The 26,451-nt window shown below is 30.2% G+C and overlaps 2 protein-coding genes across 5 annotated transcripts in view; one reads left to right on the plus strand and one right to left on the minus strand.

Moving 5' to 3' along the window:
• The window catches only part of LOC105206378 (tubulin polyglutamylase TTLL5), a 144,710-nt gene that overhangs the window by 61,848 nt on the left and 56,411 nt on the right, over nucleotides 1-26,451 (minus strand). For all 4 annotated transcript variants that reach the window (XM_039456866.1, XM_039456865.1, XM_039456867.1 and 1 more), the window contains 3 exons: nucleotides 7,944-8,050; nucleotides 6,336-6,549; nucleotides 2,135-2,391 (listed from right to left, as the gene is read on the minus strand). In XM_039456866.1, coding sequence (XP_039312800.1) covers nucleotides 2,135-2,391; nucleotides 6,336-6,549; nucleotides 7,944-8,050 — 578 coding nt within the window. The remainder of the gene's footprint in view (nucleotides 1-2,134; nucleotides 2,392-6,335; nucleotides 6,550-7,943; nucleotides 8,051-26,451) is intronic.
• On the plus strand, nucleotides 11,721-24,642 carry LOC105206192. The gene is made up of 2 exons (XM_011175736.3): nucleotides 11,721-11,886; nucleotides 22,239-24,642. Exon 2 carries the CDS (start codon nucleotides 22,252-22,254, stop codon nucleotides 24,007-24,009), a length of 1,758 nt encoding a protein of 585 aa, XP_011174038.1. The 5' UTR covers nucleotides 11,721-11,886; nucleotides 22,239-22,251; the 3' UTR covers nucleotides 24,010-24,642.

Genomic DNA, 26,451 nt, shown 5'->3' on the forward strand with positions numbered 1-26,451 from the left:
AAAGGAGGAATTCTAGACTTTTTGCATGTTATTTATTACTCTTTAAAATGTATAATAAAATGCATTAAAATATTTTTTTGTAAACAAAATTTTTAATGATGGCCGCCGTTGTATCGATTCGACTAACTGTTTTTATTTATGCAGCTCAACCTCAAACGGGATACCGACTATAAAAATTGTATTATACACACACAAAGTTGTAGGAAAATTTGTTGACATATTGCTCACAGATTGCTATAGTTTTCAAAATATAATAACGACAAATTCTCAACAACTTGTCGGTAATATATTTATCACAGATTGGCTGCAATAATTGTTCCAGATTTACTCAACAATAAAAGTTAGCATATTGATACCGAATTAACTAAAACATTTTTGTTGCATTAAATAAAAGGTAATGTAATAGCAATTGACGAGCAATTTAATCTGTGCAATGATTTGTTTTAGATTAAGTATTGCTTTCTAGGATATTTTTTAGTACCCACTATTACCAATGAAAATGTGCTGTTTTCTATATAAAGAAAAAGATTTCACAAATATTTAAATTGGCTGAATAATTGTCGCGATTTTATGCGACTACATCGCATCAGTAATGTTCAGCTGGTTATATCTTCTTAAATAATTTGAATACAAAATCGTTTTACAGGTAAAATGTACACACCTTATAAACTTAAAAAATGTAAAAAAATTGATTTTGTAACCAAAAGAAGTAGAACTTGTGGCTTTAAGTTCAATACCCATATCGCAACTTATCAAAGATATATATATATATATATATATATATATATATATATATATATATATATATATATATATATATGTATATATATGTATATATATGTATATATATATATATATATATATATATATATATATATATATATACACAGAGTGTCCCAGACCAATGTATAAAGATTACTACGATGAGGTAGAAGGGATCGAAATAAATCAAAAAGTCTAATAACAATTTGCGATATTTGCAATAATTTTCGTGTAATAGAATATTAAAATCAGTCGAATAAGAGAGCGCGGAGAGGCAAACGGTTGGTCGCCTGAGCCGTAAGACCGCCTAGTTCGACGCGGTACGGTGCCAAGCTATCCTTTCCCTCGCCGCGCGCCACTTACCGTCACCTACAATCGGGCCGCAGTGGGCGGACCTTCAGCTCAGACGAGCGACCGCTTGTCTCTCTGCACGCTCTTATTCGGCTGAACTTAATATTTTATTACTCAAAAATTATTGCAAATATCGCAAAATAGTATTAAACTTTTTCATTTATCTCGATCCCTTCTACCTCATCGTGATAATTTTTATACATTGGTCTGGGACACCCTGTATATATACATACAGGGTGTCCGGGAACTAGGAAACCTACTGCTTTGAGAATATAAAGGAGATGAAAAGGGACAAAAAAGTTTTATACCATTTTGCAATATTCGCTGTAATTATTGATTTATAAAATAAAACGTCTATTGTAAGCCAATGTGCGGTGATGCCACGCCAACGCGCCTAGATTGTAGGCAATGGCGCGCAGTGGTAAAGGTGACGCGTTATTGTCTGAATTGGCACGGCGCGATGGTCTGAATTCATCTCACCGCGTGTACATACACTACAAAAATCAAATATGTTATTTTAGCTAAAGCTTCTCCTTACACATTTGATAAATAACACATTTGATTTTTGCAGTGTATGTACACGTGGTGCGGCGGATTCAGATCGTCGCGCCGTGCAAATTCAAATAACGACGCGTTACCTGTTCCGCCGCGCGCCGTTGCCTACGAGCTAGGCGCGATGGCGCGGTGTCACCGCACATTGGCTAAGACGTTTTATTTTATAACTCGATAGTTATTGCGAATATCGCAAAATGGTATAAGGCTTTTTTGTCCCTTTCCATCTCCTCTATATTCTCAAAGCGGTAGGTTCCCTAGTTCCCGGCCACCCTATATATATATTTAATCACTAAAAAATATATTTAATAACTAATATAAGAATATTAAACACAAAGACTCGCTTTAATCAAAAAATGGTACTTCTTTTTTTTGTGATTTATTATATATGTATATTTATATTTATATTTTTTCAAATAAATATAGTTTTATCCTAATATATATTAGCCATATTTTTATTATAACTTACTTAACATAATCCACATGGAACTTATTTATACTGTAGTTGCAAAGATGCATGCAAGGATTCCAAATATATTGACTTCGGCTGTCATATTTAACGGCTGCAAATCTCACTAAGCCTTCCTCATACAAATAAATTAACAGAGGATCATAATTCGTCACAGCCACGTAGAGACGTAAATCACATTTATGTCCGTCGACTAAAAGCGGATTATTTATGTATTGTGCCACGATAACTGATTCATCTGTTAGAATCTTCTCAGGCTAAAACATTAAATACAAATGATGGGCATATTACATATTTCGCAATCATCAGTTCAAGCTAGAATTTTTACTAAAACAGTATTGACATAGTCCAAGTAAGTCAAGGCTATATTTATCTATAAGTACACCATTGACAAATTATAAAACTTTGAAAAAATGATATTACAGAACATAATAAAAAATTATTCCTTAAATAACAGTAGTAAATAACATCACAGTAATAAATAAGATAACACCATATCCAAAACCAAGACCTTAAAAATCTTAAAAACGATTGCAAGATTTATTCATTCATACCACAGTGAAAATTTTAAGTTGTAACACGATTTTGGACATGTGCTATCCAAACACACGTCTGGGTGATAACAGTAAAAAATTCAATCGTGTAATTATATTACTATTGTTAGATATGTAATTATAAGTAATAAAATTAATCAATATATCAATATTACGTCATTAATCATAATGACGTAATCAAAATAATGCACAGAAACTAAGAAACATTTATATGTACATGTTATATATATCTGGATATTTTTAATCATGTAAAATTTTTAATTTATAACATTAACTTATTTGATTGTGAAATATTTCATATATAGCGTATACATAGAATATGTATAAATAAAATATTATTTATTATATAAGGTAAGTGTATTCTATATGATTTAGTATCCAATATGGCCTACTTGACGTTTCTTAGTAGTTACAAAGTGAAGTAAACAAAAATGCTAGTATATCATACAAGCTATCAACATGATTTGTTTGCTGACGTGAGTTGACAGTTGACTCGGTTTATAGATTTTATTGTTAATAGTGCGGACAAAAGTAAAATTTTTTTGATTATGTTTCTTATGATCTAATATTTCTAATATGGAAAAGTTACTGCTTTCTATAACTATCAAATGATAGTTATTGATTTCCACATTTCATATAATTGTAGCTCTATATTTTTACTTTATTACACTGTATTTAATTTTTAATTATATTTTTCTCATAACGTCCTGCTGTAACTAAAGAAAGAAAACCATATAGGCCATATAAAATATCTTTATATTACCTTACACCTTATACATTATTACATAATATGTATGTAATAATTGTTACTTGTTATACTATACAAGATGTCTTACTTAATTTGACCACCTCTCACTACCTATATAATTTATGATATGAAAAAATGTCTGAGAAAAATATGGGCTTACATTCTCGTTTTTATCGATAAAAGTACTTTACTGACCAAAGTGCTTTAAATGTAATGACAAATATAAACATATTAGATAAATGCAAAAGAGTTTGTCTTTTCTCAGCCCTCTAATGTAAAAGATTTAAATTGAAATATTTTCCCCTAATTTGACGTCCATATGAAAAAAACAAAACTGGCTAAATAGGTGCAAATTGTGCGCCAATTAATTTTGCGTCACCAACCACTTAAAAATATCTAACTTTGTTGGCCATTTTGACTATCATAATCAGTGATTTAACCCTTATAGCATATTGCTATAATTGTTTCAAAAGAGAGAAGAATCAAATAAAATCATTAATTTACAGTTCTATTTTTGCTCATTTTTTGATATAATTCTTTTCAACACAAAAAATGTTAGCACTTTGTTTGTAGTTGTTTAAAAAATAAAAATTAGCAAAAATTTACATTTTTTATTTATTGCAAATATATTGTCATTTAAACGGTTCAATTATAATTGACAAGAAAATTACAACAAACAATTATAAATAATTCGAAGATATGCTAGTGTTCTTTTTAGCACAAAATTGGGTAACAATCATTTTTCTTAAACTTTATATTTTTAAATATATGGAACTATAAACAAAATTATTGTTACTACAAACACAATACACATTTTTTGTATTGAAAACTATTAAAAGTCAAGTGCTAAGTTTTCAAGAATCATAACGACATAATATGATCTATGATTCTTCTAATTATATTGTGTGTGTGTGTGTGTGTGTGTGTGTGTGTGTGTGTGTGTGTCTGTGTGTCTGTGTGTCTGTGTGTGTGTGTGTGTGTGTGTGTGTGTGTGTGTGTGCGTGCGTGCGTGCGTGCGTGCGTGCGTGCGTGCGTGCGTGCGTGCGTGCGTGCGTGCGTGCGTGCGTGCGTGCGTGCGTGCGTGCGTGCGTGCGTGCGTGGTGCGTGCGTGCGTGCGTGCGTGCGTGCGTGCGTGCGTGCGTGCGTGCGTGCGTGCGTGCGTGCGTGCGTGCGTGCGTGCGTGCGTGCGTGCGTGCGTGCGTGCGTGCGTGCGTGCGTGCGTGCGTGCGTGCGTGCGTGCGTGCGTGCGTGCGTGCGTGCGTGCGTGCGTGCGTGCGTGCGTGCGTGCGTGCGTGCGTGCGTGCGTGCGTGCGTGCGTGCGTGCGTGCGTGCGTGGTGTGTGTGTGTGTGTGTGTGTGCGTGTGTGCGTGCGTGTGCGTGTGTGCGTGCGTGTGTGCGTGTGTGCGTGCGTGTGTGCGTGCGTGCGTGAGTGCGTGCGTGCGTGCGTGCGTGTGCGTGTGTGTGTGTGTGTGTGTGTGTGTGTGTGTGTGTATGTGTGCGTGTATATTTATATATGTATACAGAGTCATCAAAAAGTATTAGACCCCTTAATTATTTTGAAAACTAAGCATTTTAGAAAAGTGTTTCATAAAAATTGTAGGGTTTCAAAAAATCTACAATATTTACTAATCTTATCAGTTGACCTTGGATGGCGTTGCCAAGGTCATATTGAAATCACATTAACTTTTTTAAATGGAACACCCTATTTTTCATTCCAGAATCTAATAGCTGATGTCAAGAGCTTTCCAAAAGCCTACAAGAAAGTTTATTTTCGTTGAGTACTTTCCGAGTTATAACGCTTGAAAGTTACAGTACACTGTAGCTTTCAAGCCTCACAACTCGGAAAGTACTCAACAAAAATAAGCTTTCTTGTAAGGTTTTGGAAAGCTCTTGACACCAGCTATTAAATTCTGGAATGAGAACTAGGGTGTTCGATTTAAAAAAGTTAATGTGATTTTAATCTAACCTTGGCGACGTCATCCAAAGTCAAACTAATAAGATCAGTAAATAGATCTTTTGAAATCCTACAACTTTAATCTGAAATGCTTTTTTCTAAAATGCATAGTTTCCAAAATAATCAAGGGATCCGATACTTTTCGATGACCTTATATATGTTACGGGCAAAGTCCGCAATATGGCAGTATCAACATTGTCAACGCGCGCAATGTCGACACTATCTGTGAAATGTCCGGGCAATGTCAACACTGCCACATTGCGGACTTTGCCCGTAACATATATACAAAGTAAAATTAAAATTCAAGAATTTACGAGATATATTATGTATTTCCTATTCATAATATTTGTCTTTATAAAACAAAATAATGGTTTTCTCAGGTATCTTTTGTATCATCAAAAGATGATATTTGTCTTTATAAAACAAAATAATGGTTTTCTCAGGTATCTTTTGTATCATCAAAAACAAGTAAGATACAGTAAGACATTTAAGATGACCAAGATAGGTAGGACACCTTGTATATGTTTGTCTTTTGTACTTAAATCCACATTTTATGGAATTGAAGAAACTATTGCATTAGTATTCGCAGAAAGTTAAATAATTTTAATATCAATAGTTTCTGTTAACAAACTCTACCAGTAATTAGTAAACATCAACAGTGACATAATACTAATATTATAATTTGACAATCAACAAAATAACTGCTATGTATAATATAACATGTGTTATATTTATATTGTTGAATATGAAATTATAACATTGATGTAATTATGTTACTGTTACTTTGTTTTCAGAACATAAGTTTTATTTAACTTATTGTTAGTGTTAGTTTTACTTAACGGCAATTTTTAAATAATTTTTTGATCGATCGCATCTCTGAAAACTGCAAAAAGCGGAGATTTATTTATAAAGTGGACTTTATAAAATATTGGAGTGTGTCCTTACATTATTGACAATATAAATGCCACGGCCTCGCGAGCTAGCTTTAGGTTTGACGATCCATGGACCTCTATATCGTAAATGCGCCGAAATCAATTCTCTGGCTTCGGTAGGCAGTAGAAATGTTTGAGGTATAAAATCAAGATTTCGAAGGCCTTTACTTCTCTGCATAGCTTCGATATTTTTGTAGAGACGATCCTTACGAGTAATTTCGTAAGACCTGAAAAATATTTTTTTCAAGAAGATTAAGTTAATATCTATTTAGATTTTCGATTACACTTTACAAAAATTTTAATAAATATTTAAAAAATTTTAGGTTTTCTACTTCGTTCGCTGATTTTTTAGAAAGCTTTTCAGAATTTTTCTAGAAAAGTAAATATTTTTTAAAATTAGTTTTGTCCTTTATTATTTATTATAGTTTAAACATTCATTTTCTTTATATAAAAAATATAAATAATAATTTATTAATAACTTAATTAAATTCAACTATCTATTGTAACTAAAAAGTCAAACATCATTTTAATCAGATCACTTGCAGCGATCGTCCAGAATTATCACAATAACTCAATTTTTAATATTTTTTGATACTCGAAAATAAAAAAACAATAAAATAGATTAAAATTGAAAAAATGTTTTTAATAAAAGTACCAAGTTTTATATATTAAGTAAAATAAAAAATTCTTATTCCGACGATAATACGAGCTATAAGTGTGCTCCGATTAAAACAATGTTTCTGTTTTTAATTTCAATCTATTGAGAGATTCAAAATCATGTGTATTCTACGAAGAACCATAACAGAGATCAAACGGATCTATTATTAATGAATTATTACACATATTTTTTTCCAGCATAAATATGAGAAAAGCAGTCTTGTAGTAGTTTGCGTTGAATCATGTTTAATAATAATTTTTGTATGCCAACTTTTGTTTGTAATTACCAGCTCCTGTCAACTGTGCGCCACATATTAATCGAAGCACAATCCTTAACTGTAGCCAGAATGTGTTATGTCACAAATTAAATTGACGAGTAATTAGTATAGTACCTATACTAATGCTCATAAGTATCTTAAAACGCTGTAAAAAATTTATTCCGAACAAAAGAATTCAAAATCCTGAATTTTTGATAAAGTGTTATTTTTCGCAATAAATTTTTTACAATGTTTTAAAATGTTTAAGAACATTAATATTATTAGATTGTTTGTCAATTTAATTTGCGACATTACATATTCCGGCTTCAGTGGAGGACTGTATTTCAAAATCAACGAATGTGTGAAGTTCAAGGAAGCTAGATGTTGTTAACAAAAATTACACAAAAATTATTATTAAGCAACAAGATCTGCCGTAAACTACTGCAAAACCGATATTTCATATTTTTTTTATTGAAAAAATAGGGAATCAATTTTCAAATAATAATAAATAAAAAACAAAAAGTAATTAAAAAAATATATTTGTCTATTTTTCTCAAAAAATTCCTAAAAAAAACTCCCCAAAAACAGGATGGTGAAATAAAAAAACCTCTTAAATCATTTTATTAATATATTTTATCGACTTTTTACACAATATCACCGAGAGGCATTTTCTTCAATTACAGAAACTCTTAATAATACATTCTTACCTAGGAAAATGGTTTATTTTTTGATAAGGCAGTAAATTCCGCAAGACATCTGGCTTTGGATGACTTCCCATCCACAGTACATTATAATCTGTGGCATTGATAGGTACCTAAAAATAAAGATACTGCGTTTTTTATTTGTAAACATGAACCAAAGGAATATTTCTCCTAAATGTTTCTTAAATGCCAAGAGAGAATTGAAATAAAAAGTAAAAAAAATTAATTATTTTGTTTTATTTTCCTTAGGTATTAATGTCACACGCATTCTTACTCAATCTTTAAAATGTTTTTGAAGAAAACGATTTTTTTATATGTTATCATATAAACATATTATTTCGGATTATCTTTGTTCCGCTTGTAATTTCCTATTCACCTCATTCTTATTCTAAACAAATGTTTTCAAATAAATAACATTTTGTTTCGTTATACAAGTGGATGATATACGAAAATATAGTGCGTGTGTTTAATATTCAAGTTGCATCAGCTATCGATATCTTCACTGACCTTTCGATGGAACAATACGTGTATATCTTTCTACAGGAACTGACTATTGATTGATAAAACGAATTGAATTTAAAACTGTTTTGATTTATTTTTTATTTTGTAGCAGTAACAATTTTGATCTTTCAAAAGTTTCTTATAAAAGTTTGTAGCACATTCGAGTTTATAATTATTAATTATTCAAAAATTCGAAAATTGCAACTTTTAACAATTTTATAGTATATTTCTCAAAATCCTGATGTGATAAAGACATTTTACATCCAAATTCATGTCAGTCAGAAATCTATCACAGAAAATTATCTACAAAGTCTCAAGGTAAAAGAAAAGTCGATTTTTTATTGCAGAGTATCATAATTCTCATTTCTTTTATCCTTTCAAAAAAGTATTGTTAGTAAAATAAATGTATCCTGGCTTGCTTCAAGACAAAATACACACTTAAATAGTAAAACTAATAATCTGAAATTCTAATAGAATGGTTAGGCCTCAAGAGGAAATCATTGATACAACAGCACGTATTTATACTGTAGTACGTGAGTAACATATGGCATCGCTGAAGGATAACAAGCGAGCGACAAGAAGGTCAAATGGAATACTTTCAAGCATGCATAGAATCAAAAAAAAAATTCTCAGCATACTTGACTGTCAATTAAAATATTGTGATATTTATATTGCAATCCAGATACATTTATCTAGTTTTAATCACATTGAAATTAAAATTATAATAGGGGAGAGGGAAGTAAGATGACAAATTGTTAATTTTTCCAAGTTAATAACAAATAACGAATCGATGTTTAATTTACTAGAGACTTTAGATGGTAACAAATAATCTGTGATAGTTTGATTTCAATCTGTCTATACAAATAGATAATGTAATAAGAAATGTGTTTTGGAAGCATTTATCCGTAACTTTTTAGTGTCCGTTCAAAAGGAATAACATAATTATAATATTTTTATCGTTTCTATAAATTCACAATATTGTTTAGCTAAAAACGTATACAATAATGTATTTATATTTTTCAATTTTTATATTGCAATATTTTATATTTCATAAACAAATAAACACGACGACTTAGGTAAGATGACGAAAGTTGTGCAAAGGCAAGTAATGCATTCGTGCATTAGTTTTTTCGGTCTTAACAGCATTCTAACTACATATAACAAAATTTTAATCGCATTCTATATCGTAATGTATATTACAACTTTAATAATTTTATTTTTGCAGATTATATAAATATTTTTTGTTTTATTTATGTTTTTCTTGAACTATGTTGTACTATCAAAATAGTATAAGATTATTATATTATAATAAATTTTGTTTATTCATAAGAATATATTTTTCACTTTATTTGACTGTCTTTCACCTTATTTGGTATTAAAAGTCATCTTACCCGCATATGGGGGCAAGATAACGAAATTGACATGTCCTAAAATAATTTAAATTTTAAAAAATTCTAGTTTATTTAACAATTTCTAATTTTTACTGATGATAAACAAAGTTCTAGTGAATCTAAAAATAAATAAATTGTTATTTTTATATTACCACAGAAATTAGCAAAAAACGACAAATCTTAAGATCGTCATTTTACCCTCCTCTCTTCTATAAATGTATGTTTGAATTTGGAAATGCAATATAAATTATTAAGTCCTCCATATAAAAATAATTTCAAACACATCTAATACTAAAAAAAAAAATGTTTTCAAATAAAAGAAAAAATAGTACATGAATAATAAAGATAGAAGTTTTTCTGCAAATACTTAATATTTATTCTACTTTTATTACTAATCATTCTTATAAATATTAAATCTATCATGACGTTTATATTTTACTCGTTGAATTGACATATGTGTAATTCGAAAAGATACATACAGGATATTGTTCACTATAACAATACACATGATATTTTAGGCACTTTCCACAGTTGAAAAAAATGTTGAAAGGTGAATATTCATTAGCTTCATACAGGTTACAACACATGATTTAGAAAAGTTAAAAAAATACATTTTTTAAATAAAAAATTCTACATTACTTCGAATTTTTTTAATGGCACCATATAATTTTTTTCTATAATATTGTAGGGCTTTTCAACACACTATGGTGAATGTCACTTATTCATGTTTTATTGATATTATTGCTACAAAAACACATGATATGTATTGTAAATACCATTAATGAGAAAATATAAATATGTAATTTAGATGGACAAATGTTATTAATTTTATGATATTTTTTAATATTAAATTGCAGCATTATTTGTAACAACAATACTTACAAGCTTTGGTCAGTAATGTATACAGATCATAAACACTAAAAGCTGTCTTTAAATACTTTCGTATTGGAAACACATAATATCTATAATAAATGATTATATAAGTATTTTCTGAGTCTTTTTCTAAAACGAACGTTATTTCAATAGCAGCAATGAATAGTTATTTTGTATATCAAACATCAATAAATATTCATGATCTTAGAGAAAGAATAATTACAACTTGTTTTGTAATTTATTTATGATACATATTATGTATTTGTGTATTGTCAATAAATCAATAAAATAAATAAAACATCGATAAAAGTGCGTTCAATTCGTTCACCATAAGTGCGTTCAATTCGTCTTGAAGAATCGTACAATGTTATGGAAAAAATGTATGGTGCTATTTAAAAAATTCAAAGTGACTCTGACTTTTTTATATAAAAAAAATTTGTTTTAATTTTTTTATTCGTAAATTATAGTAACAATATTTTTTTTAACACGTTCATAGAAATTTACGAATAATTGCTAAAAATAATATCGTTTCTAACATTAAAAAAAAATTGCAGAGAAGATTAAAAAATTAAAGAATAAATGTATCAAGTTTCAAATTCATACCTTCTTCAAAAAAAATCCTAAAAAAGGATACCGAATAAAATCATGAAAAATTGTATCAAAAGCAAAAATATTTCCTTAACGATTTCTAACAGAACAACTCTTTGGGAATATTTTGCCATTTGTTTAACTAAAAAACATTAAAAATTGCAACTTTAGCAAAATATTTTTTGCTGTCACGGTCAACAAACTTTCTTTTTGTTTTTGAAATTCAATCAATAAAGTTAATTAAGGAAATGCTATTTGTCATATTTTATGCTAAATCGTGATAAGTGAATAAAAAAAAATAATCATTTTTTATTTATTCTTAACAAATAAATATTTTTATAATGTTCAACATAGCATTGCCATTCTAGATATAGATAATTATTAAAATTAAACTTGTTTATATTTGTCAAATAACTTGTGACGCTCTCTTTTGTCTTTTTCTGTACACGTTCATAAATTCCACTTCTCCTTAAATATACATCACTGCTTTACGCGCATGCGTAAAAAATGTAGTTATAATCACTGGTAGCGATGTTGCGCCAGTTTAGCGTGAGCCATTGCTCAGGAGACATCCCGTGAGTTCCGCTTGTTTCAAGGTATACACGTACCACATTTTGTTAATTTCTTTTTCGCGAAAAAGAAAATTTATTTAGCCTCTTAATCGATAAATCAAACAACCATATATGTGCGGCATTAACTGACGTTATAACACTACTAATTGCATTTTCGATACCCTTCGATATTAATTTTGTATGTCATAGTATATGAAACATATCTAGTTAATTACACGAGTGGATAACAAATTTGAGTTCAGTAACTCTAATCAGAATACGTGTTCTTTTTATGGTTTTTGATGCACCAAATGAAAATGTTTTGTTGTCAGATTTTTTGAGAAAAATAAAGTTGGAAAAAAAATATTTTTTTATCATCTTTGAAAATTTTTAGCTATTAATCCCGAGATGTGCCAGAGACTTTGAAAAGAACTCAAATTAAAGCTTAAAAATATTATACTTTAAAATAAAAATATTAAATCTTTCATCGAAGGTATTATCAAACTTTTTTGCGTTTGATAATTTTTAAGGATAAATATAGATGCGTAGAATGACATACAGGATGATTTCTAAGCAGGTACAAAAAATTTTAAGAGATATTTCTTGGCTTATTTTATGAAGAAAGGATCCTATAAACATATTCATGCTGTACAGACTATTCCAGTAATGTTGCAGCAACATTTGCAATATTCTGCAATATTGCTATATGTAATATTCTGTGTTATATGGCAGTGTATGGAATATATATCCTAAAGTGCTTTATTTTAAAAATAGAGTATCACGGTTGAGAAAAAAATATGAAAAATTCAAAAATCTAAAAAACGCTTAGAGATGGTATTATTTAAATTTGATATGCGTAAAAATAGTATTAAAAACCATTTTCCAGTATTGACGCATTCGAAAAGACTTCCTAGTGGTAGCAACTATATAAATTTTATATATATTATTGAACTAATAAATATAGTTCAATAAATAATTTTATAATTGTTATAACTAAAGTTTTAATTGCAATTATAAAATAGTTTGTATCACAACAGAAACAGTATTTGTGCAACTATTAATTCATAGTGAAATGACACCTGAACTATAATTACATAGTTATGTAGACTCTATACAAATAAGTGATGACAATTATATTCTTCCAGTTTGCGTATAAAGTATACGACCAGAATAATTATGATAATAGAGCAGTGGTATATAACTCTAATTGTAAGTGTTAGGAATTAAAACAAAGTATACTGACAATCAGTCGTCAACAAATACATATAAACGTTCCAATCCGCAATTTGAATCATCTTCAGTACACCAAGTTAGTATGCGGAGATTAAATACATGTAACGCAAACGTAAATGTTTTACATCTGCGTTATATGTATTCAATCTCCGCGTGCTAACTTGGTGTACTGAAGATGATCCAAATTGCGGGTCGAAACGTTTATATGTATTTGTTAACGACTGATTGTCAATATACACTGTAATTACATACTAACATCCAGTGTCGACTCTTATTGGTATTTTATTTCTCCTTTGATTTACGTCATCAGAGCCTTTATTTATCGTTAATTTTAAAATATATTGAGTTTGAATCTCAGTTAAATCAATTTTTTTCCACCTTTCAATATTACTATTATTCTACAGTTTTCCAAAAATTTACTATAAATGATTAATATTATAACTATGTATATATGCACGCACGCAAGCACGCACGCAAGCACGCACGCACGCAAACACACAATTCATATTTTTTGAAGTCATATGCAAACTTATTACTTTTATTATAATTTTGTAACATATAGTTGAGGTGTTATTTGTTTACAAATTTATAGATGCTAGTAATTTTAATTTTGTAGAAGAGAATCTTAGTTTGGTCCAACATTTTTAAAAAATTGTTAAACTTGAAAAAATAGTATATTATTCCTTCATTAAAAAAAACTTAATATGATACCCATACGTACACTCACGGTAAATCTAAAAATGTTACATCAATATTGAAAAATAGTTCATAATATATGCATACCATACATACATATATGCATATTTCAAAACCTATTGTGTTCCGATACACGGTCTGCAATGTGAACCAAATTTGAAGAACATATTCTGTAGTTTGATAACATCAAAGCAGATATGACAATAGCAATATGACGATAGTTTGACAACAAATTCTGAGCAGATCAGTTTACCGCAAAGCGCCTACAGATTCGTACCAAATGCAGATCTGTCGCCAGATACGTCACAGAGTGGTATCAAATGCAAACATTTGTCTCTAGAAGCGAAAACAGATCAATATCAAGTCTTTGTATTAATTTTTACAAACTTAAAAATTGTATCATATTCTCAAGAAATTATCTCATTAATTTTTGCCTTTGAATCCAATTTTGAGTATTTCCTTTCAAAATCATTTTATTAGAATATGTAAAGAAAAAATCTCATGTCGTTGCATTTTTTCATTTCATTGTGTACAGTTTTTTACTTACGGAAAACAAACTTCATCATGGTTGCACACCCAGCAAACGGAAATGGATTCAAAATATTTAAAATGGATAGAAATAGATTCAAAAAATAAAGAATTTGAATTCGGCAATGACTACACAAATCCATTTCTATCCAATTAAAGCTTAAGAATGCTTCTTTAAAACCATTTTAATCCATGAAGTGATATTAAAATTATGGGATTTCTATTTTTTTAAATCCAAGAAAGTTATGCGGGCACATAATCCATTTTAATCTATGAAACAAGATTTAAATAAAGTAATTTTTTTTTTCAATCTAAAAGGAGTTTTCGCAATTCATTTTAATCCATGATGTAGGATTAAAATGACTTAATTGCTGTATTTTAATCCAAAATGTATTCAAATGAATTAAAATGGATTACACACTTTCAATCCATTTCCATTTATTTATCTATCAGTTGTGCCGTATACTCCTCGCAGGTAAATGATTTTGATAAAAACAGATTTTTTAGTTTTTGCTGTCAATTTGTCATCAATACATTTAATAGATTTGCTCGCTGTCAACTGTAAATCTCTCATATATTTTGATCATTAGTCGTTGCATTTTTGCAAAGTATTTGCAATTTGTTGATGCTATTCGTAATAGCAAAACTGCTTAGCGTCATCAAACTGCCATCAATCTGTTCGATATCTGTTTATTAGTCGCCACTCTGATATATATATTTTACTGACAGAAGTTGTATATTGACAAAGTATGCTAACAGAATTGGTAATAATAAAGTATATTTCTTATTTGCAGCTTTTCGGTTAACATAATTTGTTACCAACATTTACAATAGCAGAAAAACATAAGAGAAAAAGATATGATGAATATATAAATAAAAATACATAAAAGTAAGAATCAAAAATGTTCGATCTGATCTATATTAATCGCATATTAGCAAATATTAACTATGCTAGTATCGTTATTTGTTTATCACTGGGATACAATATTTATCTCATACACAATACATAAATTCGTCAGAAATTGCTATTATCATATTAGATTATACGCAAAGTTGGGTAGTGATTAATTAAAATGCTAGAAGATACCTAATAAAATTAAAAGGTTATAATATAACTTATAACTTACATTTATTTTCAAATTAATTAATTTTCAATTTTAATTAGTTATTTTTTAAACATATTTTAAACATATTGTCAAACATAAAGATGAAAAGGCCTGAAGATGTTCATAGCGGTTCTTAATGCAGGATAATCATATTTACAATCTCCTTATTCGAACTACGATCCGCATATCCGTCGAACTTTAAACACAATCATTGCATAAAGTCAGCTAAAAAAGATCTATAAAATCTTCGTTCCCGAAAAAACGGTAAAGAATTTTATTGTGAAGAAATAACATCTCAGTCAGGATTCAAATCCTGATCCTCCTACATTCCACGTGAGCATTTTACCAATTTCACATGCATGCCTCAGTATTCAAATTGGTAGAACGCTCACACGAAATGTGGGGAGATTTTTTGGAGAAGGAAGAATTTTATAAACGTTTCTTAGCAATATTATTAAACTGCTCATCAATTTAATTTGTGATAATACGTGTTCCGGCTTCATGAACCGCCACTATGTTTCAAGTCCGACAAATATGGAGTGCGCAATTTGCATAGATTGGAGAAAAAATATTATTCAGCACTAAGATCTGCTGCGAGCGACATAGGCCTTCTCATCTTTATGTTTGACATCTTCGTGGGTTCGAGTTTTATTTGAACGTATTGACTTTTTCAATAAGTTTTTCTTTATTTTCAATAATGTATTAAATAAGTATTAACTTGGCGTTTAATCTGTAACAAAATTGCTTATGTAAACGAGTCGGTAATTGCGATTACGCCGCAACATTTTGTGTAAACAAGTCGGTGATTATGTTTTCCCCACCACGAGAAAGTCATCCATTTGTCTGCACTCTCAATTTTAATCCGCCCTCCTTCTGCCAAATTTTTTAATAGTTTGAACTATTAATAATGTCAAAAAATAATCTTCTATTTCGTTAATCTGATTGAAACAATATATATATATATATATATATATATACAGAAGAAAGTGATATTGGATGTACATATTACAACCACTTATATTATTACTATTATTAGGTGACAAATTTTAGTAGATTACTTGTAGAAGTATTTGTTTAGTTTGTCATTATGTAATGATGTTAATACACCAATATACAATAGCGTTGTTTGTTATGAGACATTTTTACTTTCGAATACTTCAAAACTTTTTCAAGGTACATTTTAACATTTACTTGTACATACTTCTTCGTAGTTTTTAAACTTGAGTGTATTGTTACACGAATAAATGTACACTGGAGTGTTTTTTATTATTTAATTTATTCGGCTGTACACATTTCAAGTTACGCAAAGTTAACCCTTAAACACGTAAGTGGGTCTGAGAGACCCCATATGAAGTTTTGAACACTTGCTATGTGAAGACGGAATGAGATAGGAAGTTCGAACCAAGACGTAAAAAAAGTTTGAAATCTCCTCTTTCAATTGATATAGTTGATCAACTTTTTTGGTCAACTAGAATTCGAACGGCACGGCAGCAAAGTTTTGTTAGGGTCAATGCGACCCATATAGTGTGTAAGTGAAACTTTTTTTGTGAGTATTTTACATAAAAAAACTGGACAAAATACGTTCGAACAGGTCGATTTGCAGATGTCACTCGCATATACTCTGTCTAAAGTTGGAATACTATAAAATGTTGTAGAAAAAAGAGTTTTTCCGAAATATATCATGAAACACATCAATTTTCAATTTTAGACACAATTTAATCAAAACTTCCTCATATTCGCCTTGTTACATAAGTACATTTTTTAATAGAAATGACAATAATATAATTTTTTTTTGAAAGTATGAATCTTTAGCTTTAAAACGCCATATTGTAAAGTTCTTTAAAATTTTTTGTTGCAAAGATATGATTTTTTTTTAAAAAGTGGATTTTTAGATGCCCAAAAATACCTCATATTCTCCATGTTATATAATTATACTTTTTAAAAGAAATGACTTTGCCAAATTTTATTTTAAAAGTGTGACTCTTTAGCTTTAAAACGCCGTATTTGAAAGTCCTTAAACGTTTGTTGTTGCAAAGATATGATTTTTTGAAGGAAAAGTGGATTTTTGACCAATTTTTCATTGTTGCTTAATGGTTTTGCTTTTATAACTTCACAATATAAATTATTTATCGGTAATGCCGATTATGCAGTCACACTCCTGAGATTTCGAAGTTTTGTTTTAAAAAAAAAATCGTAGAAAAATATTGATTGTAATCAAAATTATAGCTTTTCAAAGTTGAAAAAGTCTCCCAGACCCAAAAATGTGTTTCCGTATTTTACAGGATCGGTGTGTTTAAGGGTTAAATAATAACATGAATATGTGGCTAATATGAATCCTTATGCGTATCATAATAGGCCTAATATGACTTCTTTTTCAGAGTTTTCCACATCGTAGTAGTTATTCGATAAGTTGATTGCTAATTTATAGTTTACATTACATATATTACAGATTTTCAATAGACTGCAGTCTACATACGGAAGGTTTATGTGTACATACATACACACATAAAATATTTTCTCTTTATTTTGAATAAATATGTAATTTTATAACATAATACTGTAATTTTTTAATTAAAATCAATTTCTTAAATTTATTCGGTAATTATTGACTTATCGGGACCCAGCCCCGATGACCTCGGCCTTGATATATGTTATCAAGGGCATGATCCTGAATAATCTCCAACAAGTTTTAGCCGTGACTTGCCCTTCGTTAAAAAGTTAATCATAAAAAGTTTGTGAAAATTAAAAATTTTTCTGAATTATTTCTGAAAATATTCATTTTACAAAAAAATGTGTTAAACAAAAAATAAAACTCGTAAAAAATATAATAAGCTCTATAAAAAAGATCATATACATATTTTACCTAACTTCGATACTTTAGTCGTTATAGTAGAAAATAAGTATATACACAAAATAAGTATACACACATTGCGTGTGTGTGTGTGTGTGTGTGTGTGTGTGTGTGTGCGTGTGTGCGCGCGTGTATATGTAAGTATATGTGTAGTTATTACTGAAAATGAATTATTAATGAAAATAAAGAAAACTTATTTTAAAACAGTTTTTCTACTATAACGATTAAAGTATTGAAGTTAGATAAAATACGTATATGACCTTTTTTTGTAGAGCTTATCACGAGCTTCATTTTTTGTTTGACCCTTTTTTTGTAAAATGAATATTTTCAAAAATAATTAAGAAAAATAGTAAATAGTAGTAATAGTGCTTTATTTCCTTTGCGGAGTACACTGCAGACCTCCGCTCCGCTTACAAAATACCTATGCTTCTCGCAACTTTTCATTCCGCACAAGAGAGAGGAGAGAACGAAATACACACTCATCCATCCATACATCATTCTGCACTCATTCCTTGGACCTCCGTTTCCGCCGCATTTTCCTTCCTTCCTTCCATACTTCCATTCATTCCAAGCCAACCTCCTCCCTCCCTCATCTCCTCCAGTCTCTTCATCCAAACCTCTCCCTTCTCCCTAAAACCTTTTCTACCATCTCCTGCCATCCCTTTTCCGTCCCCCAATCCGTGCATTCCTCCCATATATGTTCCCACGTTTCCTCTCTCCATCCACATATCCTACACTTTCTTTCCTCTTTCTCTTCTCAGTATCTACCTCTTCTCATACCGTCTCCTAACCTAAACCTCGCAATCCTTTTCCATTTTTCCTCCTTCCAATCCCTCTTCAAGTACTCCGGCACTCCCTTCCCTTTCACTCTGTTATACCATTTGTTGAACCTCGAGCTCCTAATTCTTTTCCATCTTTCCTCTTCCTGCCGCCTCCTCTCTCTTGCTACCACCTCTTCCCCCTTTAACTCTCCCTCTTCTATCAACTAAGAAAAATAGTAAATAATAACCCAAATTTTTTATGATTATAACTTTTTAACAAAGAGCAAGCGACGGCTAAAACTTGTTGGAGGTTACTCAGAGCCATGCCGTTGACAACATATATCACGGTCAAGGTCATCGACGCTGAGTCTCCTAAAGCCAATAATTACCAAATACATATGTCATAATTTTGTATCTAAAATCTGTTGAAGAACAGTTTGATAAATATATAATCGTTAACAATAATGATAGAGGCCAATAAACGAGCAAAAATTTAGGATGTTTGTATAAAGTGTAGTTTGTATTTAGTAACAACTTTTTGTCACAGACGTTTTGACTCTACGGAGTCTTCTACAGTGTGTATATGACTTTTACATTACAATGCTAACAACTTTTTTCAACGCGGCCTAAAGTTCGAATATGATACAGCAGTTAAAGTTCATGGTCCAATTTCGTTAATTGCTTTGTTTCCCAATCCGCGAAACAAACCAGGTCCAGATGTACGGCGACCATTCGCATCTCGTTATACGAGTCTTGCAATTTATTCAAATTTCGACCATCGAAACTTCACAAGTAAGAATAATATTTATAAGCGTTATTCAAACAGTCTAACAAGTAATAAAGACTTACAGTTCGTCATTAGATTCGTTACAAACATTTCCAATTGTTGGTCACTTTAAACTTAATACAATATACATACATATATATATATATATATATATATATATATATCTTTAACGGTCGGCGTGACAAGGGAGAATGAACGCTGCTAGTGCTGCGGAGCGAGCGCAAAAGATATTCTGCTGTTTACAATAATATACCTAACTTTGTTTCTCTACATATCGGCAAGTCTGTTCAAAACAGAGCTGTCTAGAAGTTCCGTATCAGTTTTTTTATTTAGCCTGTTTTTCTGTTCATTAATATGTATCATTTCGGAAATCAATCGTTTATGGTAATTGGACTCAAGTCAAGAATCTTAACATTATTCCAATTAAAAGAATGATTTTGTTGTGATTTATGCTCACTAATGACGGATATTTTGGATGATTCAAGTTTTATGTTATTCATGTGTTCTTTAATTCTTGTTTTTAATTTCCTTTGTGTTTGTCCTACATATGAAGCATTACAGTCATTACAATTTAATTTATAAACAACATTGTTACACTCTGTTTTGTTGCTCCTGTCAAAACAAACGTTCGGGGTTTCCATGGGCTCACCGTTAGCACTGGTAATGACGGACATAGTGATGCAAAACTTGGAGTCTAAAGTTCTAAATAATTTAAAAATCAATTTACCGTTTTACGTACGTTATGTAGACGATATTGCTTTGGCGGCATCCGCCAAAGCAATTGAAAACATTTTAAACGAATTCAACGGATATCACAGCCGATTACAATGTACAATTGAACGTGAAAAGAAACGTAGCCTCAATTTTCTAGACACGACGATTAGAGTCGAAAACAGCATCTTACATACTGACTGGTACCACAAAGACACCTTTTTAGGAAGATATTTATCGTACTTTTCCCACCACCCAATGTGTCAAAAAATAGGAACCATTTATAGTTTGATGGATCGGGCGATTTTACTATCACATCCCCAATACCACAAGAAAAATCTAGAATTTTGCATTAACATCTTAATTAATAATGGCTACCCGTTAAATTAAATAACAGAGTTCAGAACCCGGTTGACAAGATTGATACGCCTGTGGAAAAAAAGTTTCTGGTCTTTCCGTATGTACAAGACTTATCGGAACAAATATCTGAGTCTCTGAATAAAAACAAAGTGACACTTAACTTTAGATGTTTAAACAAGCTAGACCAGTTCATCAAAGTTCACAAAGACAGGAGCAACAAAACAGAGTGTAACAATGTTGTTTATAAATTAAATTGTAATGACTGTAATGCTTCATATGTAGAACAAACAAAAAAGAAATTAAAAACAAGAATTAAAGAATACATGAATAATATAAAACTTGAATCATCCAAAATATCCGTCATTAGTAAACACAGATCACAACAAAATCATTCTTTTAATTGGGATAATGTTAAGATCTTTGACTTTGAGCTCAATTACCATAAACGATTGATTTCTGAAATGATACATATTAATGAACAGAAAAACAGGCTAAATAAAAAAACTGATACGGAACTTCTAGACGATTGTTACAGCTCTGTTTTGAACAGACTTGCCGATATGTAGAGAGATAAAGTTAGGTATATTATTGTAAACAGCAGAATATCTTTCGCGCTCACTCCGCAGCACTAGCAGCGTTCATTCTCTCTTGTCATGCCGACCGTTAAAGATATATTATATATATATATATATATATATATATATATATATATATATATATATATTGTATTAAGTTTAAAGTGACCAACAATTGAAAATGTTTGTAACGACTCTAATGAGAAACTGTAAGTCTTTATTACTTTTAGACTGTTTAAATAACGCTTATAAATATTATTCTTACTTGTGAAGTTTTGATGGTCGAGATTTGAATAAATTGCAAGACTCGTATGACGAGATGCGAATGGTCGCCGTATATCTGGACTTAGTTTGTTTCGTGGATTAGAAAACGAAGCAGTTAACAAAATTGGACATGAACTTTAACTGTTGTATCATATTCAAACTGTAGGCCGCGTTGAAAAAAGTTGTTAGTATTGTAATGTAAAAGTCATATACACACTGTAGAAGACTCCGTAGAGTCAAAACGTCTGTGACAAAAAGTTGTTACTAAATACAAACTACACTTTATACAAACGTCCTAAATTTTTGCTCGTTTATGCGCCGTTATCATTATTGTTAATTTATATACGAGCTGATCAGATTTTTGTTATAATCGTTAAGTTTTCAATTTAAAATATTGATTATTAACAAAGTTATTGTATAAAATGTAAATGAGTGGTCATAATACTACTTCCTCCTCTATATACATACTCAAGTAATGCTATAGAGGTGTAAAACTAATAAATATTTGTTATTGGGACATTTTAGCAAACAAGAAGAGATGCCTGGCCATCATCAGCCTAATTCCTTAGAAGGTCTTAGCTTGGGATGCGTGTGCCAGCAACTCGTCGGGATGTGCCAACGCTTGCAAATGCTCTCGCAGCAATCATCGGCAGAGCAGATGATAGCTTTCATAAAACGGACGATACGGCCCTACTACATAAATGGACTGCCGATTCATTTGCGCTCCCAAGTTATCGAGAAAACTTTGAGAATGTTGAACAGCCCATCAGTTGTTAGTTTGACACTCACTTCCACACCTGCGACGATGTACATATTGACCATTCTTCTCAACAATGATATAAAACAATTAAAGATCAATCTCTGTTGTTATTACGGATGTAGCCATCAAACATCTCTTTTAAAATTACTCGCCTTGGAAGGAGTTGGACTCAAATCATTGGACCTAACTCGTTACACGTTATTGGGCTTAGATTGCGAATTGTTGCATTCGGCACTATTGAATATGAAGAACTTGACAATTCTAACACTTCGAAATGTAGCCAGCGACGCTGTGCTCGAGGTCATAGGTAAAAGTTGTCCAAAACTCGTAATTTTGGACATAGCTTGCTCTAAACAAGTGACGAATGCAGGATTAAAGCAGTTACTCTTTCAAATAGAACCGCGAGACAAGGTACGCTCCATCTCGCCTGAAAAACACACTAACTGGTCACGAATTAAAAAACTGTTCAGTAGATGGGAAATGAAAAGCTCTAGATCAAAAAAGAAATTTCATTCGGAGAAAGTGTTTTTATTTATGGAACATAAAAATAGAAACTCATTGTGCGATACGCTGAAAGTGCTAAATGTCGCCAATACTGCTGTTACCAGCTTAGGTGTGTTACTCGCTTTAATGCAAATTCCACAACTCGAATCTTTAGCAGAATATAGCTATATGGAACATATAGCGCAGATAACGCATCAACTCATCAATTTACAAGTCCCTTTCAATTTAACTGAAGCAAGGAGTCACAAGACAACGTCCTTCAATATAAAACTTTTAGCACAAATATGTCAAAGAGTGAAAAAATTACATATTTATGAACCAAATCATTCTCCCGACATGTTACGCTTGTTTCCTTGTATTACTTCGTTAAGCGTGGATAACGTACCGTCAGAAAAGGAATGGTTAACAAGTTTTTACAATTATCTTCGAACAAATGGCCAAAACTTAAATGAACTCAATATTCAAATGACGCAAAGTCGGAATCCTTTGCAGGTGGATTTAAAAGAAATTTTAAGTAGCTGTCCTAATTTACACACACTCATTAAGAATGGATCGAATATAGTTTGGACAAAGGGACATGATCCTCCACCTTTTAAATATTTAAAGAAAATTCAACTCGGAAATACAGTGAAAGCTTTGGTAATTACAAAAATATTTTCGCTAGCTCCTGAGTTAACAGCATTGCACATCCATAGTTGTCTCGATTTAACAAATGAGCATCTGGAAAAATTACTAAAACCATCTGGCAAACACAAAAATAATCAAGGATGCAATGATAATTTACAAAATTTAACATGCTTCTACATTTCCAAGGCAAGTAAAGTATCTGCGACTGTCCTGCTAAATATGCTTCGCACTTACAAACGATTAAAGTGGTTTGGAAACTTGGTAAATTGGGATTTGGACAGTGAAGATGTTGAAATGTTAAAAACAACAATAAACTATGAAAACATGAATGTAAATTTATGTTCCGATTCTCATTGGTACTGGAATAATTGTGTCCAATGGTATATCAAATTTAATAGTTCGTAAGATGATACTTAAAGCCAAGTTCTACTTCTTTTGGTTAAAAAAAATCGATTTTTAAACAATACTTTTTACATCTCTAAGTATGTAGATAATACCTATAAAATGATTTTGCGGTATTCAAGTTATTTAAGAAAATATGGCCTGCAGAACGCAAAGATAGCGCAATGCGTCGCATAAAGTTCGATTATTCGGCCAATTGAAATGTAGCGAAAACTTTCACTTTAATTGTTCCATTCATATGAAAACAGAGACCTGCGAAGCACATTGTTGGTTGATAACAGTTGTTACTAAAAAGTACGCAATTAACTTTACCTGATATTCAGTTTAATTTTAAATGCATTTTTCTTGTGTAGGCGATTTACGCATTCACGCGATTATTTCACGCGGATCACGACTGTAGATCGTAATCATAAGTACGTTAGACAAAGACGTCTGATCGGACTCATCGCGCAGTATCATAAACAAACGTTTCCTATTTTATGATACAATAGGCGATTTTCGAAAGAGTCGATTCGGAGCAGCCGGCTAAGTCACACGTATTTATTTTGACTTCGATATTGTTGTCGTGGCTCGAGACTGTAGCAATTGAAATATATAATAAACGTTTCTACGTGAAAACTCTGACTTTTACCACACTCCTTCGTTAATTATTCTGACTCCCCTTTTATCCTTTTTATTTCACCTCTACACTTGGAACCATGTTTCTTGATATTCTGAACAAGATACTATATTTCATGAACTAATGATCCGATTGTATCCGACTAAATGTACGATAATTAGATATTTTTTATTAGAAGCCAAACCTTAATAGAAAGTACAAAAATTAGAGGCTAAATCTCAATAAAAAATTAAAAAAGAATTAGTATTGTATTTTTAGTATAGCATTGAATTTGAAAAAAGTCAAAAAATAAACTTTGATAAACTACTATTTCAAAATTTTTCAATATTTTACTTTCAAAATAACAATATTTTTCTCTTAAAATACGTTCAATTACCTTTCAAAATCCGTTAGAAAAATGTCTCTAATGGTTTTCCTTTCAAAACTGAATTTTAAAAGAAAAACCGTTTTTCTCGCGAGTACGTTTCCTTCTGTCCTGAATATTTCAAATATATTCAATTTCTCGATTATTGCACCTGTTTATTCTTCTTCTAATGTATCGATTAAAAAAAAATGTTTCAAATTCTAAGCATTACATACAAAAATATACGCAATTGAAAATGATCGGGTGACGTGTATGTCAAAACTCATGTGAGGCAAAATATCGAATCTGCTATAATGTGTTTCATCTGAGGGTTAAATTTGTGTATACATTTGTTTCATTTAAAATTTTGATTTTTTTAATGCCATAAAACTTAAATTAAAAATTAAATATGCAAATAAATTTTTATTCAGTTTATTCTACTGCTATTTTATATATAACTATTTTATTTGAAAATTTTTGATCTAAATATTTAATATTTGAAAACTTTTGTAATAAAATATAATTTTTTAGAGGCATATTCTTCATTTGTTCAACTTTCTAGAGCATATTTTAGACACTTAAAACAAAATTTTTAGAAATTTTGGTTTTCTTAATAATAAAATATTTTCTCTTTAAGTAGGTACTTTTTGAATTATAAAACTTGAAAATTAAGTACCCATTGGCATTAGTATTACTCAAGATAAACAAAAAATCATCATGACATCAAAATAACATCATAATAGTTTCAAAATAATTATTAAAAATCACTTTTTGATCAATAACGATTCATTTTTATATTATTGTGATGTTATGTTAAAGGTAAAATAATATCTCTAAATATCTGACAAATAATTCGAGTTAAGATAGGTTTTATTTCAACTTATAGTGATTTTCCGCAGCAAAACAGAAAGGAATAAATAACATTTTCGTCTTATAAGGTACCCAAGCCAAATAACGCCCGCCTAACTTATTTTATTTTTTATAAATTCCATTTACAAAGATATTGAAATAAACTAAATGAGAATAAAATGTTTATTTCACCAACTCGCCAAAATAAAATTATCTTCTATATAAAACATTTTTAAGTAAACAAAAAAAAATGTTTTTAAACTCTGACATTGAGCCTTATTAAATTCTTGTGCTTTTAATAAGGGCCAAATTAAAAATAAATTAAAAATAACAAAGAAATTAAATATTATTTTTTAACTCATTGTTAAAATAATTATTAATTACAAATACAAAATCCTTTAAGGTCTATTTTACTAGTAAAACATCACAATTATTTTTAATTTTGTATATAATTAATATTTTAACTTTAAGAAATTCTGGGTATTTTAGTACAATTTTAGCTTATAGAAAGTTAGCATCATTGAAAATCATTATTCTCTGTTGCAAGCCACATACATAATAAACAAATGGCAATGGCTATAACAAAAAATGTATAATACTTTATTTATTAATACATTATTTATAAAAAAGTATA

The sequence above is a fragment of the Solenopsis invicta genome, chromosome 13 (assembly GCF_016802725.1).
Source record: "Solenopsis invicta isolate M01_SB chromosome 13, UNIL_Sinv_3.0, whole genome shotgun sequence".
In the NCBI taxonomy this organism is placed as follows: Eukaryota; Metazoa; Arthropoda; class Insecta; order Hymenoptera; family Formicidae; genus Solenopsis; species Solenopsis invicta.